This window comes from Stenella coeruleoalba (genome assembly GCF_951394435.1).
Source record: "Stenella coeruleoalba genome assembly, chromosome: 9".
NCBI lineage: Eukaryota > Metazoa > Chordata > Mammalia > Artiodactyla > Delphinidae > Stenella > Stenella coeruleoalba.
In genome coordinates, this window is record NC_137155.1 from 38,447,610 (window position 1) to 38,463,529 (window position 15,920).

General features: G+C 34.1%; 1 protein-coding gene across 24 annotated transcripts in view; it reads left to right on the forward strand.

Annotated features, from left to right (window-relative positions):
- The window catches only part of DGKB (diacylglycerol kinase beta), a 909,303-nt gene that overhangs the window by 706,892 nt on the left and 186,491 nt on the right, over window positions 1-15,920 (forward strand). For all 24 annotated transcript variants that reach the window (XM_079932538.1, XM_079932527.1, XM_079932534.1 and 21 more), the window contains 2 exons: window positions 2,261-2,351; window positions 12,566-12,761. In XM_079932538.1, the coding sequence (XP_079788664.1) occupies window positions 2,261-2,351; window positions 12,566-12,761 (287 nt within the window). The remainder of the gene's footprint in view (window positions 1-2,260; window positions 2,352-12,565; window positions 12,762-15,920) is intronic.

The following is a 15,920-nucleotide window of genomic DNA, read 5'->3' on the forward strand; positions in this document are numbered from 1 at the left end:
CAGAATTCTTTTAGACGTCCTATAAATCTATAATATCAACTCCAAACCCCTTAACTTGGCATACCCATTCTGAAAAAGACCCTAGTTAGCCCATACTTAGGCAATCTGTTAAGTCACACTGCACTCCTAAAAACACCAGAACTTGTCTCGCCTTCCTCCTGTTTGCCTTCTACTTATCCATTATAACGCTCTCGTCTTCTAAAGCTTTCTGGACCCCTCAAGGCAACAGCAGGTGATTCACTGAAGTGTTTTTTCACAATATTTTGCTCATATCTAATTTAGAGAATTAACTTTTCAATTATTTTATATGCCCATAATCTTAACCATTCTGAGCTTCTTAGAGACAGAGATAATTGTGTTCATATTTGTATCTTTAGAACTAAACATAGCATATGGAAGTGAATGTTCTCACTAAACATTTGTTGAATGAATGACTGGATGAATAAATGAATCCAGGAAGGTCTGGGTAAAAGGCCAACAGAAAGATATTATTAGAAAACTTGTTGAATGTAGAAAGACAATTCCAAACAGTAATAAAACATATACTACATATTATTCTGATTGTCTGGAGACCATTTCACGCAGAACAATATTTTCCTCTCATATCATGCTGAATGATATATTTTTCATGATAATGATGAATCAATAGGAAAATATTTTTAATTTTCCATAAACGAAATTTTCCATTAACTTCAGCCATTGTATAAATTTGTAAAACTACATTTATTCTATAATGTACATTATTTGCATTAATTTAATATAAACTTACATGTAAACTCAGACCCACAGATCTTACTGTTAAATGTTTGCCCTGTTCTATCTAACTAGCTATCATCTATTTCTGTCTACTCAGATATATTAAATCAGGCCATAATCCAAGGAGATATTCTCTAGAAAAGAATAATGATTCATGGTGCTAGAGTCCTATGAAACTTATCTTGGTTTTCAGATTATTGGCCTTAATATGGTGATGAATGCAAGAAGGGCTAGTGAAAATTTTGTAAGCAAATAAAAACTTGTATGAGGCTAAATATTATTGGGTATGTCTAGATAGATAAGATTACTTTTATAGTTTGTAATTTTATATCAGAGAACTCTATACAACACAGCATAATAATAAGCACTGTATTAGGTTCCATGTCATCTTACATAACAAGTAAGAGGGTTGCATTAAGCAGTAAGGTCCTTGCCAAGGGTCTTTTTTAATTGTTGAAATGTTTTACATTCTAATGTGAAAAGTACATATCCATGTTTATAAGGAAAAAGTAATTTGTTGTGAGAGAGATATTTGAATATCATTATAAAAATTTCTTTTTGTTTTGCCTTCATGTGAGGAAGCATGTATCCCATTTTACCTGTATTTTCTTCTAATTGAGGGCGTGATAGCTTGGTAGACTATGTATAATTAAAAACTGCAGCTTTTCGTGAGAATGAATTTTTAAATCCACTACTGGCTAATATAAAAATCTAGTCAGCCTTTGTAAAATTACATTAAATGATCATTAATTTAATTACCTGGTACAAAGAAACAAAGATATGGTCATTGATTTGTGGGAGAAAATAAATTTTGAGCATCTTACTTCCAGATTAAATACTGAAATAGTTTAAACTATATTTTCTTTGTAACTGTATGTTGATAAAATATATTATTTCTTTAGTTCTTTCATGCTGTATCATAATTTCCCATTATTGTTCATATAACAGAGGACAGTATCTTTAAAAAATAATTAATAGTTATCCAAAAATTACTACATTTTATCTTTATGGATAACTACTATTTTTTCTTTTTAATATACTTTCCAATCATGATAATTTGTAATGAATGCATAGGCATCTAGAAAAATAGAGCATATTTAAGTTTGGTCTCCTTTTCCTCATGAAAAGCCTAGACTTTTCTTTTTTCTCTGTCTCTTTATGATTACAGAGTGGCTGGTCTAAAATCAAGTTGTCTAAGAACAAGCTAAGAATCATAAGCACTAAAACCATATTTCAAAATCTGAGCAACCAATATTATAGAAAAGGCAAAGATATACTTGAATCTGTCAGATCAATACATTCCTATAATCCCCTCCGGGACAATCATATAATTTGATGCTTACAGTTAAACTCTGAAAATTATGTGACCATCTATTACATAATGGATGGTACGTGTCCTCCAACCTTTTTTATCACTTATAATACAAGACAGGGCTACCCCATTTTTAAAAATCCCTCCTGTTATTGATAATTGCCTAAGATGCTTCTTCCTTTCCTTTTTCAGAATGAAGAACAAATTTTGGTATTTTGAGTTTGGCACATCTGAAACTTTCTCAGCCACCTGCAAGAAGCTACATGAATCTGTAGAAATAGAAGTAAGAAAATGAATTATCTTTATAATACTATGAAATGGCTTGAGTTTGATTATTAATATGTTGTGCTAGCCCATGGAAGGAGTTAGGATTTTAGCGACTCATATAGCTTTACCCAAGATTCTAAAACGTCATTTCTGTCACTCATTGAGAATCTAGCACATCTGAAATACTAACATAAAGTTAAGTTTGAGTATGAGTTGTTTAATACAGCATAAAAGAATGAGAGGTGGAACACAACTTTAGAAATCAGTGGGCATAGCATGGACAGAAAAATGTAAGATAAAAGGAAGTACTTGAAGGGAAAGAAAAAAAGTTGCAAAATACATTTTTAAAAACTTATTATTTTCAGGTCTCAATATCTTATAACCTTTAAAACACAGTTCACTAAAATTGTACTTACTTTTATGAATAAAGTTTAAAACATACACTTTTCCATTCCCATTCCCATTCATTAACTAGGTCTTTTCTCAGTTCCTGAGGTTGCCATTTCCCCATTACATTTGTAGGAAGTGGAAAAGCCAAGAAAGAGAGCAAAGATAGCAAGAAAAGATACACTTTAAAAAGATTTAGAGCAAATACGTCTACCAAAAATATAGACATTGTAGGACTAAAAATTTTGGAGACAAGTTATAATAGAAAATGAGTTAGTTTTATTGAGAGATTTTTAGGGGTTAAAGAAAAAGGAAAAGTTATATTTTGTTAAGTTGTAAAGACAAATCGAAGGAACAGAATTATGAAACAGGGACACCTAATGACTAGCTGATATGAATTGAGAAATACTGGCTTTAACACTCTTCTTTTTAAAAAGAAATAAATAACTTGTCTACTGAGACCTAAATCATTAGTGGCAAATATTAGGGTAATAAGTTTGGTAGACAAAAGTAGTTATGGACCACAGAGAATCATAATAATGGTCTGGCTAGGTTCTTCATTATCCCAGCTTTCTAACTTACTGTTAATGATAATAACAGCAAAAGTGGTACTATTTAAGAATGTAATCTTTTGGGACTTTTTCCTCATCATGATTGACAAATAAATTGAAGTATTAGGGGTAGAATTGATTGTCATAGAACAGAAAAAGCTCTTCATGACTGAATCAGATCATAACCCTGAAATGGGATATAATCACAAGAGGTAAAGGATTTGGGCTCAATAGGCACTTTGATTGCTATTTGTGATGATAAATATGTGTATGTTTTATATATATATATATATATATATATATATGTATATATATACTTATACAGCTATATGTACATATATATTTATAAAAATCATCTAAGACCTCCCTTTACCTTCAAAGCTCATTATTTAAGAAATCATTATATAGTAGATTTTGAGCATTTCTGCCCTCAGAAACCGATGCTTGAAGAAAATCTGCAGCAAAAGGCAAAAATGAAAAAAATTTAAGGTATGGCTTCTGGTTGAATATAGGGTGGATACCCTGAAGCCTCTTGCACCTCTCCTTACTTTCGCCTACCACTGAATGTAGATTGAAAAAAAATTGTCTAAGAGAGATATTTCATGTTCATGGATAAGTAAACTCAACATTGTTGTGATGTTAGTTCTTCTCAACTTCACCTAAAGATTTAATATAATCCCCAAATTCCAGTAAATTATTCTGTGAATATCAACAAACTGATTCTAAAGTTTATCCTGAGAGTCTAAAGACTCAGAATAGTGAACACAATATTGAAGGAGAAGAACAAAGTTGGAGGACTGACACTACCTGACTTCAAGACTTACTATAAAGTAGTCAAAACAGTGTGATATTGGTGAAAGAACAGACAAATCAATGAAACAGAATATAGAGCCAAGAAATAGATTCCCATAAATACAGTCTGCTCTTCTTTGACAAAGGATGAAAGGCAATACAATGGAACAAAGAAGGTTTTTTAAACAAATGGTGCTGTGATGACTGGACATCCACAGGCCAAAAAAAAAAATCTATTCACATTTCTTCACCCTTAACAGAAATGAACCCAAAATGGATCACAGAGCTAAATGTAAAATGCAAAACTTTAAAACTTCTAGAAGATAACATAGGAGGAAACCTAGATGGCCTTGGATATAGTGATGCCTTTTAGATACAACACCAAAGGCACAATCCATGAAAGAAATAATTGGTAAGTTGGACTTCACTGAAATTAAAAATGTCTGCTCTTTGAAAGACAATGTCAGGAGAATGAGAAAACAGGCCACAGACTAAGAGAAAATATTTGCAAAAGACATATCTGATAAAGGACTTTGTATATTCAAAATATACAAAGAACTCCTACAGCTCAACAATGAGAAAATAAACAACCGTCTTGAAAACTGGGCCAAAGACTTTAACTGATACCTCACCCGAGGAGCTATACAGATGGCAAATAAGCAGCTGAAATGACACTCCATATCATATTTCATCAGGGAAATGCAAATTAAAACAGCAGTGAAATACCACTACACACCTATTAGGGTATTGAAAACCCTAAAAGCTGGTGGGGATGTGGAGCAATAGGAAGTCTGATTCACTGCTGGTGGGAATGCAGAATGGTACCGCCACTTTGGAAGACAGTTCGGAAGTTTCTTACAAAGCTAAACATGCCCTTACTTTATGATCCAGCAATCATACAGTATATATGCTATATACCTAAAGGAGTTGAAAACATTATGTTAACACAAAAACATGCACGTGGATGTTAGTAACAACTTATTTAATAATTGCCAAAACTTGGAGGCAAACAAGAAGTCCTTTAGTAGATGAATGGGAAAATAAGTTGTGGTATATCCAGACAATGGAATATTATCCAGTGCTGAAAAGCTACCAAGCTGTGAAAAGACATAGAACAACCTTAAATACATTTTCCTAAGTGAAAGAAACCAATGTGAAAAGCCTACATACTGTATGATGTGAACATATGGCATTCTGGAAAAGATAAAGCTATGAAGACACTAAAAAAATCAGTGGTTGCCAGTTAAGGGGGACAGAGGAAGGAATAGGCAGAGCACAGAGGATTTTTAGGGCAATAAAAATACTCCATGTGATGCAATGGTGGTGGCTACAGGTCATTATACATTTGTTCAAAGCCGTAGAATGTATACCAAGAGTGAACCCTAATGGACACTGTAAACTTTGGGTGATTATGATGTGTTAATGTAGGTTCATCAGTTGTAACAAATGTACCACTTTGGTGGGGATGTTGATAATGGGAGAGGCTGTGCATTTGTGGGGACAGGGTGTATACAGGAAATCTCTGTACCTTCCCCTCAATTTTGCCATGAGCTTTAAACTGCTCTAAAAACTAAAGTCTCAATTTACAAAAAACAAACATCGATCTATAGTATAATATTATGTATGTCACAAAGTGAAAAATGTCCAAGGAAAAGTTTGTGTCACATAGCAAAAGACGTGTGATAAAAATAGGTATGGAAAACATTGATTTTAACATTACAAGTGATAAAATTCGGTGATTTTGTTCCACTGAGCTTTACATCTTGAGAAGAACTCTTTCGGGTCATGTTTCTACATGCCCTCCAAGTCTGGCTTCCCAGCTCTGCATTTACTGCCTTATTCTATGCACCACTGGAGTAGCATTTATAAATCGGAGACAGCACTGTGCACTCCCCATTCTATTGTTGCATATCTTGAAATACTGTTATAATTTTATGAATTTATCTTAATTCTAAAGCTTGTTTTGTGTGTGTGTGTGTGTGTGTGTGTGTGTGTGTGTGTGGAAGGATGGTAATGTAAAATCTGCTTCTCTACTCACTTTTTAATGAATCCAGTCTATCATATTAGCAGAATACGCCTTTCTACCCTCAAGGTTACTTCATAATTAAATATAATAAAAACAGCAGTTTGGAAATTTGATTCTGTTTGCTGTTGCTTCCTGGCCTAAAATTATACCAACTATGGTTTGAAAATATATGAGAGAATAAAACCACTTCAGTACAAGAGTACCTCAAGTAATGGATATATGTTTTAATGACAGCTTCTTCCAAACAAAGCATTTACCGTGTGACCCTTTACCTCATATCTCTCTTTCATTTAGGAAGCTGTTTTCTGAAAAAGGTAAATATTTGGAATAATATTAATATCACGGGCTAGTAGTTGATAAAAACAATAGCTAAGATTTATCTATTATTAAATACACCTCATGCTTGGAGCTAAGCAATGCACATCCATTACCTGTCTTAGTCTTCGTCAAAATCCTATGATTTAGAGATTCTCTTGCATCTCTGTTGCAGAGACACACATATGAGCATTTTCTTTCATGATTTAAAAAAAAAAACAAGAATTGTGTTGCTTGCTGCCAAAATGTTTAAGGAAACAAATCAATTGGAGAATCGAAATATAAATACATACATAGAGAGATGAACAAAGGTGAAATTTTTAATTTTAAGAATTTCAGTTATCTATATACATAGAGAGGTTAACAAAGGTGAAATTTTTAATTTTAAGAATTTCAGGGGCTTCCCTGGTGTGGTGGCACAGTGGTTGAGAATCCACCTGCCGGTGCAGGGGACACGGGTTCGTGCCCCGGTCCGGGAAGATCCCACATGCCGCAGAGCGGCTGGGCCCGTGAGCCATGGCCGCTGAGCCTGCGCGTCCGGAGCCTGTGCTCCGAAATGGGAGAGGCCACAACAGTAAGAGGCCCGCATACCTCAAAAAAAAAAAAAAAAAAGAATTTCAGTTATCGTTTAACTTTGTAACAAAAGATAAAGAAATAAAAAGATTAAATGAAAAGCTTTAAATTTACAAGATAATATATTAAAAGCAAAGTTTTTATAAAACTACCTGGGGCATGGATATGTACCTGAGAATCTCAGGTCACCATCTGGGATTGAAGCTTACAAAGTTCATGAGTTTTTTATTTGTTCCATGTACCAGGCAAAGTTCATGAGAGAATAAAATGGCCCATTCTCCAAAGTATTTGAGTCTTTTGGTGTTTGGTAAGACTTGGGAGGGTGGTATATTTTAAGGCCAGGAATTTCCTCAGATACTGACCTTTGTCTTAATGATTAAGTATTTCTACAAAACCTAAATGAGCTCAAGAATTAACAAATTGCAAGGAGAGTGTCAGGGACACAAAATAAATTAGCAGAATTTGAAAGATAAGATTCTGATTGCCCAGTAACCTGGAAAGCACAGAGTTATTAAAGGCGGTAGGGCAGATTTTCACAGCTTAGTCTGTGCTTCACCTATATCAAATTCATCCTGGACGGTCTTTCAGCATGCATTTAGAGAACTGTAGCCTATCCTGACCCCTACCAAAACACCATCTTGGAGTAGTAGAAATGAAACGTGTGAATGAACATTCTTTTTTAAACCCTTTATTGAGGCATAGTTGATCTACAAAAAGCTGTACATATTTAATGTAGACAACTTAATGAGTTTGGAGAAAAGAATATACCCATGAAACTATAATCATAATCAAAGCCATCAACATTTCATCACCTCCAAAAGTATCTCCCTGCCCTCTTTCTGTGTGTGTGTGTGTGTGTGTGTGTGCGCGCGCACACGCATGTGCGTGCATGTGTGATAAGAACAGGCAAAAGATCTTCCCTCTCTTCTAAAGCTTCCCAGGTGATTTTTTTTTTTTTTTTGCAATGAAATTCTAGAAACAATGATGAAGGGAGACATTAAAGGTGTAGACCTCAACGCAGATGGTCCTAGTCATCAAAAACTGGACTCATCAAGTCCAAAACAAAAAAATACCTCCCTGTTCCAGGAAAGTACAAGAAATGTGGGGTTGAGGTACTGTTACCGTTTCATTAAGATAAATACATTATAAATTTTTCTTACTGAGGAGAGTGAGGAAGAAATGAGACAGATGAAAAGTGACCACAGGTGAAATTTCTCTTCTTTAGTTACCACAAGTTATTTTTAATAAGATAACTTTTGGTAAGAAATTTAATATTCCAGCAATAATTTCTGGCTTTCACAGAATCTCCTGAAAGAGAGAAACATGTAAAATTAAAGTGCTTTTCTGCTGATACTTATAGCTAATGCTTGATATCTTTTTTTTTTTTTTTTTTTTTTTTTTTTTTTGCGGTACACGGGCTTCTCACTGTTGTGGCCTCTCCCGTTGCGGAGCACAGGCTCCGGACGCGCAGGCTCAGCGGCCATGGCTCACAGGCCCAGCCGCTACGCGGCATGTGGGATCTTTCCGGACCTGGGCACGAACCCATGTCCCCTGCATTGGCAGGCGGACTCTCAACCACTGCGCCACCAGGGAAGCCCCAATGTTTGATATCTTGAACCAGCAGTGTTATTGTTACTGTCAACATGTTCAGCAACTGTGTGTGTGCATACATGGTACCAGTTTCAAATATTCGTTTTTTCCAAGTGTGCTCCCATCTTTCTCTCCTTTACCAGTTATCTCCCATTCCACTCTAAAAATAATCTTGCAGTTATCTGCAATCAGCACTGTTGTCACCGTCACTGGACTGCCAGCTAACAGTAAAATCACCTAAAAGGCATGTTCTGGGTCCCTATATCACACTGTGATTTGTGGGTAATACTTTTCAAATGCATTTCAGAAAACACGGAGCTTAATCACTGGGAAAATATAGAATACCACAGCCTTCTAATCCCATTAAGCCCTTTATATGTACGTTTTAATTTGTAGGTTTGCTGCTATAGTTTTCTGCAAAACATAAATAATTTTATCCTATGAATTATGTATGAATTTGCAGAAACTCTTCTAAAGCAGGTATATTTAAGTCATTTTACACCATACCATTTTAAACAATGAACAAAGCAATGTTTTTATGTTTCATTAAGTAAAATTATGAATAATTTTTATCTGACCTGGGCATAGAATTAGACTCACTATGAAAAAATATTTACAGTTTATCATTAATCATATCTCATCATATTTATTATCCACACTTTTATGGCTCTCCAAAGTTCTTCACATGTTTTAAATATTTCTGTCAAGTGACATGTTAACTGAATCTAAAACACTAAATTCACATATAAAAGTTTGTCTTTAACACTTCTGTGTAATGTGGTGCAGGGTATATTTATAAACTAGGATTAAAATATATTGGAAGAAAAATTTAAACCATATTCTTTTAGGTAAATTTGTCTCTAGAATAAGATCTTCCATTTCAAAACTGAAAAGAGTGGACAATGGCCTCACAACATTGCACTCTGAAAATAGCTCCCATAGTAGTATACATTAACGACCTCTCTTCAACATAATAAAAATATTCAGGATTTATTGACTAACCAAGGCTGTTAGCTTTTAAGCTTTTATATTCTTTTTCTCTGTAGCTACCTTTTTAAAAATCATAAATCTTCAAAGTGGATGAAAATATTATCTGACACAGTATTATAACTTGTTTATATTTCATAGCCTTCACCTCAGCTTTTATTTCCATGCACTCAACTGGTGTGCTATACAACTCCTGGTCTTCATCAAAGCCAGCACTGGAAATTTCCAGACTAATGAACATAACGTTAAAGCAAACAGAGGAAGGTAGCCTGGGGTCAAGAACTAGTGGAAACAAATTATTAATAAGTAGGTATTTATGTAAGTACACTGTCCTCCTCTCACAGGAACCCCAGTGTTCTCCATTGGTCCTTCTTCTTTGGAATTTCTTAAGAATTTTTTTCACTTTTCACAGAGCTGCTTACTGTTTCCTTAAAACTACACGTGCCAAGACTCTGAAGAGTGAAAACATGAATAATAGTATACACTGATGTTTTTCAGTTGTCACATGTGATTCCCCTAATTCAGTTTAAAAAAAAAAAAAAAGCCTATTTGCAACATGCTCTCCTTTTTTGCAGATGAACAAAGGAATACTCCTTCACTAATTCTGAAAGTAACTTGTCACAGTGGGGTTCGAAGGCCTAGTCAAATAATTGTCTTAGTGTACTACCTGCTGTGTTCAATATTGAGTGAAAATGGAAGCCAGGCCTCAACTCCAGCTTATTTCACAATTCTTCTGTTATTTAAATGATTTTAGTCAGTTTGGGGGAAGCCAGACCTTTATAAATTAACAGCAGGGAAATACCAAAGGTGTCAGATTGCATATTTATCGTCTTTTTCGTGTAATACTTAAATATGTATTAAGAAGTGACTGACATAAATTAGGCAGATTTCAGAAGCCACAGGCCGTGGCTTGTAGAGGACCCCCTTCTGCTTGACATTTCATCCTTGTCAAAGATCAAATTATTTTAATTTAGGCTGCAAATTATAAGGAATGAAGACTTCTTTGTGGGAATTCCCTGTGGTAATCTGACTTTTGTTGTTACTGCTGCTTGTCAGTGTGCAAAAGATATAATATGCATGCAAATAAGGTTAAAAAATATGTACTATCTAATTATCCAGCCAGTACATTCCACTTGAAGACAGTAGGAGGCCTGACACACAGTATGTGTTTGATTCATTGAGGCCTGCAGGGTATTTACACAAGATTACTTTTAATTATGAAATTAATATCTGTTTATCTAGAATATATAGCAGTAAGTGAGTATACACATGAGCAGAATTCTTTAGTAAAAAGAAGTCATCTTAATTTAATACATGAAAAGAAGGGGAAAAAAATCAGTTGTTTCTAGGGGGAGAAAAGGCATCATCCAGACCTTGGTTTCACCCTCGTTGAAATAAATTGAATGAAAACTTGGCACCTTCTCTAGAATTTGTTTCTAGCCCTGCCAAGTAGGCTCAAGATGTGTTGCTTTATTTCACAGTTTTTATATTTTAGTGAACAAGATACAGTATTAGATTCAGTAGGATGAGGAAAATGTAGAAAAAGAGAGGGTTTTTGTTTGTTTTTTGTTTTTGTAATTTTGGTGAAGGATTATCTCTTCCAGTTTCAAAAATCATGATTATGGTGAGAAAGAGAATGATGAAATTGTATCCACCTTTTTTTTTTTTTACTGTAATAAAACATATAGCAAATAAAACAATCCCGCTGCAGATATACTTTAACTGATGAAATGCATATCCCTAACAAAGTTTGTTTGTAAAGCATAGTGTTACATATTGACATCTCCGCTCATATTGACGTCTAACTGAAAATGGGAGGACAATATCTGGGCTGTATTATAATAAGTACCATTTTAGGAAACTCAAAGTAAATGAATAAATAAATCATAATTACAAAAATACAGTATGGCCTTGTCACTTTCCACACATGTGCATCAGTAGAAATGTATGGAAAATTCAAAAATGTAAAAAGTGATCACTCTGAGTATTGCAAAGCATTGTCTGGTAGAGTGTTCCATATTTTGCATAGTGAAAGGGTGTCTTCTCACCAGGCAAACAAAAAAATCTGGCTGACTGATTTTACTTTTCATTTTTTCGTTAAAGCAGCTATAAAGTAATGATGGGTTGGAGATTCCTTTTTTTTTTTTTTTTTTTTTTGCGGTACGTGGGCTTCTCACTGTTGTGACCTCTCCCGTTGCGGAGCACAGAATCCGGACGCGCAGGCTCAGCGGCCATGGCTCACAGGCCCAGCCGCTCCGCGGCATGTGGGATCTTCTCAGACCGGGGCACGAACCCGCATCCCCTGCATCGGCAGGCGGACTCTCAACCACTGCGCCACCAGGGAAGCCCCTGGAGATTCCTTTTACTGCTGCTGCTCTTGGCATTTCCTTCACTCAGCCTGCCTGGTTCTCCATGTTCGTTTAGATAACCATACCTCTCGTTGCCTTTGACACTGTGCTTGGAACTTAATCTAGTTCAAGAAACCATCCTTGGCCACTTCATTGTAATTCAGATCTCTTTGAATCTCTTTTTTCAAAAGTCTCTTAAGCCATTTCTTTCTCTGCTCCCCAAAAATGAGGCCCTAATTATGAATTCTGTTTCTTTATTTTCCCCCAATAGTACCTTGCAGTGTGTTCTAAATAGGAGCAGTCCTTAAAATTTCTGCCTGAAATTTGACAAAACTTTCCAGAATCAACCTCTTTGTAACACATTGGAAATTTGCAGCTGGTTATATATGCAGGCACTAAACTGGGCCCCTTTCGAAGGTTTTCTGTAAACAGAGATACACTGATGATTTAATTTGATCATTTTTAAAGACTATTTATGATGCCTGGTAAATGTTATTGGTTGCTTTATCTTTTATATTGACCTTTAGGGTAACCATTTAAGTGTTCTTGAAAGGTTTATTTAGAAAGGACAAGATTATAGATTTTAAAATTCTTATTAAAAGATAAGGAAGTACAAAAGATGAAATCAAATTGTTTCTGTTCTTTTCCTTTTTCTAATCAGTGTGATGGAGTACAGATTGATTTAATAAACATCTCTCTGGAAGGAATTGCTATTTTGAATATACCAAGCATGCATGGAGGGTCCAATCTTTGGGGAGAGTCTAAGAAAAGACGAAGCCATCGCCGAACAGAGAAAAAAGGGTCTGACAAAAGGACCACGCTCACAGATGCCAAAGAGTTGAAGTTTGCAAGTCAAGGTAAGTTTTCTAACATTTAATTGTTGCTTCTTAATCGGCTCTTAAAGACTACTTTAAATGTAAGAGTTTTCCATTGCACTATACTCTATATATTTATGCAGTTGTATTTTTTATATCAGATATGCAAGTGTGATTAATATAATAGATTCTAAAATCATGTATAAACTGGCTATATTTTCATGGATTTTTTTCTCCTTTATTCTCTTTTTTGTGGGTATAGCTCTTGACACAGAAAATAAAATATACGTGGGTATTTAGTGGATAATAATATAGGATGTATTGTACATTAAATTCTGGAATGTGATCATCTTGGTCAGATGTTTGAGTTGCTATAACAAGGGCCTAGTTAAGGCTTTTCTGAGGTGTGTTGCAAGTTTTATTTTTGGCTTTCTTCAGTCAGGCTATGATTAGGAAGCTATCTTACATGAAACTGTTGTCCTAAATATTATATATGATGGCATTTTAAAATATCCCACGATCAGTTTTGGTTATCTGCTTCTATTTTTCCAGAAGTTTAGTAAAAAGTAGAATACCTGGGAAACAAAGGGCAAAGGACTAACAAAATAGGGTAGAATAACTGTGGATCAGTTTTCAACTCCATTGAATTATACTTCACATTGGGACATGACAACTAATTCTTGTTGATAGACTGTACAAACAAAGACACCAAATTATTATTATAATCTTTTGGTATTATAATAATTGATCATGCCCCAATTTATGTATAGTATCTATACTATTTTTTTTTAACCTTCCAGAATCTATCTAATACCTTTGATGGCATTCAGATGGCCAAGAAAACGTATTGGCTCAGCTCAGTGTAGCAAAGGCAAAATATGAAGAGATCACAGCCTTATGGGCTCAATAAAAATAAATATTTTTTTTAAATAAAGAAAATGTGAGGATGGTTGATAGGCTTGGTGGTGGTAGGAAATAGCTTTAAGTTGCTTTCTATTCAGAACGAATATAACTGTATGAAAACATGGAGGAAAATGGTTTTTTGAAGAAATACGTAGAAAAGATGAGTAGGCTTGTGCTATATGAATTTTAAAATGAGAGAAATTAGGTATAATTACTAATTTCTAGGATTTATTGACATTAATAATGCATTTATATTTAAATGTAAATGCAGATTTCTAAAAAGATTCCTGAAAATTTTCTAAGTTTAAAAATTAGTTCAAGGACCATACTAAGACCAAACCTAAAAAATCTCTGCTTCTATCCCTAAGGAAGCAATGAGTACATATAGTAATATAGTCCATATAGTTAAAAAATAGTTTTACATATATTATATATATAAAATGATAATTTCTAGGTTTATTTTTCTGTTTGGTCACTGCCTATTAATACTTGGTATGTCCTTTGCATGTAGACGTTGCAGATATGTATCTGAATTGATTCTCAGTGCTCAGCCGCCAACTATGTTAGCCCAAGGAGATGTTAAAGTTTGTAAAACTCATGGCTGTGCTCCACCGGGACAAGTGTCTGTATACTGTGGAGCTACTGCAGACATGCTGTCTGTTGGTCTCACTCATCTCCCTTTGTATGCTAAGGAATACACGTTTGGAATGAAGCATACACAAATCAGCCAGAAGTATTGTATAGACTGTCAGTGCCCATAAATAACCCTAGGAAAAGGTCTCTCTTCCCATTCTGTCTTCTTGCTTTGTACTGTGAAACTATTGGGACCAAGTTTCCATAAACTTGGGAAAGAAGGAGGAATGAAGTGAGAACCTACAGGGTTTGTGACTTAGGGATACATTTTTCTCAGTACAGAGATTGGGAAAAGCATTAGAAATCAGAGTTTTTGAAGGTCATTGTATGAGTAATAACAAAAGCATGCTTTATAATTGATTTGGCTCAACTTTTATTTCCCTCTCTAAACCAGCTATGCTTGTAAGTTTGGGTTTAGTTTTATTTCAAGATCAGTGTAATTGAACGCTTAAAATGACTTTATCAGCTGAATATTTTAAAAAGACTTCTGTGTTAATCAGTCTTTTATTAATTTTATCAAGATTTTTTCATTTTGATATATTTTACAACAAAATAGCTAAAAGTATCTCAAAATGCTTCAAAGTTTTGATTTCACATTTATTCTGTTAATTCTTAAATGTTACACTTAATAATCGGAAATGAAAGAAATTTGCTACTTAAAATATCTGCATGTATCCCTTCCCAAAATGGGTAAATGTTTCTATCATTTGATCTTGTTTTCAATTTCTTGACACAAAGACAATAGTATTAAATGTAAGGGTCAATCAGTATTTTAAATCTAAATATATTTTCAGATTTACACAGAATGGTTACAGGTATGGCCTTTAGAATGAAATAACAGGAACTGTAATTCTAGTCCAACAACTTTTCTTAACCCAGATTCAAATTAGTAACTTCACTCTTGGAAAAATATAAGTAAATAAATGAACAAATTAATAATGTAAATTTCTTCTTTTTAAGTTGTACTTTCTTGAAATATTAACTAGCAACTTTTCTGATATAGCTCTGTAAAAAATTTGAAGTTTAAACTGAATGTTTACTATATTAGAATGGATGCTTGTTTCCATAAACTTTAGAAAGCTTTTGGTGGTGGGGAGAATGGGGGAAGCATACCTAACTATAGATTCTTGAAGTAAAGATATTTTTTTTAATTTAGTAGAAGGATTTAAATTAAGAAAAAAGTTTACAAGTTTGTTTTAATTTAAAAAATGTCATAGATCAAAGGTACAAGATCAGGTTTGGAGCGTTACATACTCATTTATACTTCACCCTACATAAACTGGAACTCCTGCACAATTTTTTTGCTTGCAATCTTTGAGTACATTCACAGCATAAGATCAGAGTATCTTCAATTAATAAATTCACTGGTTGGAAATTTTACAGTTGATTTAATTCGAGTTGATCAAAATTATAAGTAATTAATTTAATTACATTATTGTTTTAGCAAAATACTCTAAAACAGATGCAGTTCTGAAACATACACATACTCACATTCATCTAATTCAGACACTTTCTTTGTGGGTTTGTCATTTTCTTTTGTTTTTGTTGTTGCCTGTTTTGTTTTACTTCTTTTGGAAATAAAAATGGGTGTATCATATGTAGATGTCATGGTCTTTAAGCAAAATTGTAAAGTAGGCAAATTAGATCTTCAGTGCTCTTAGCCTT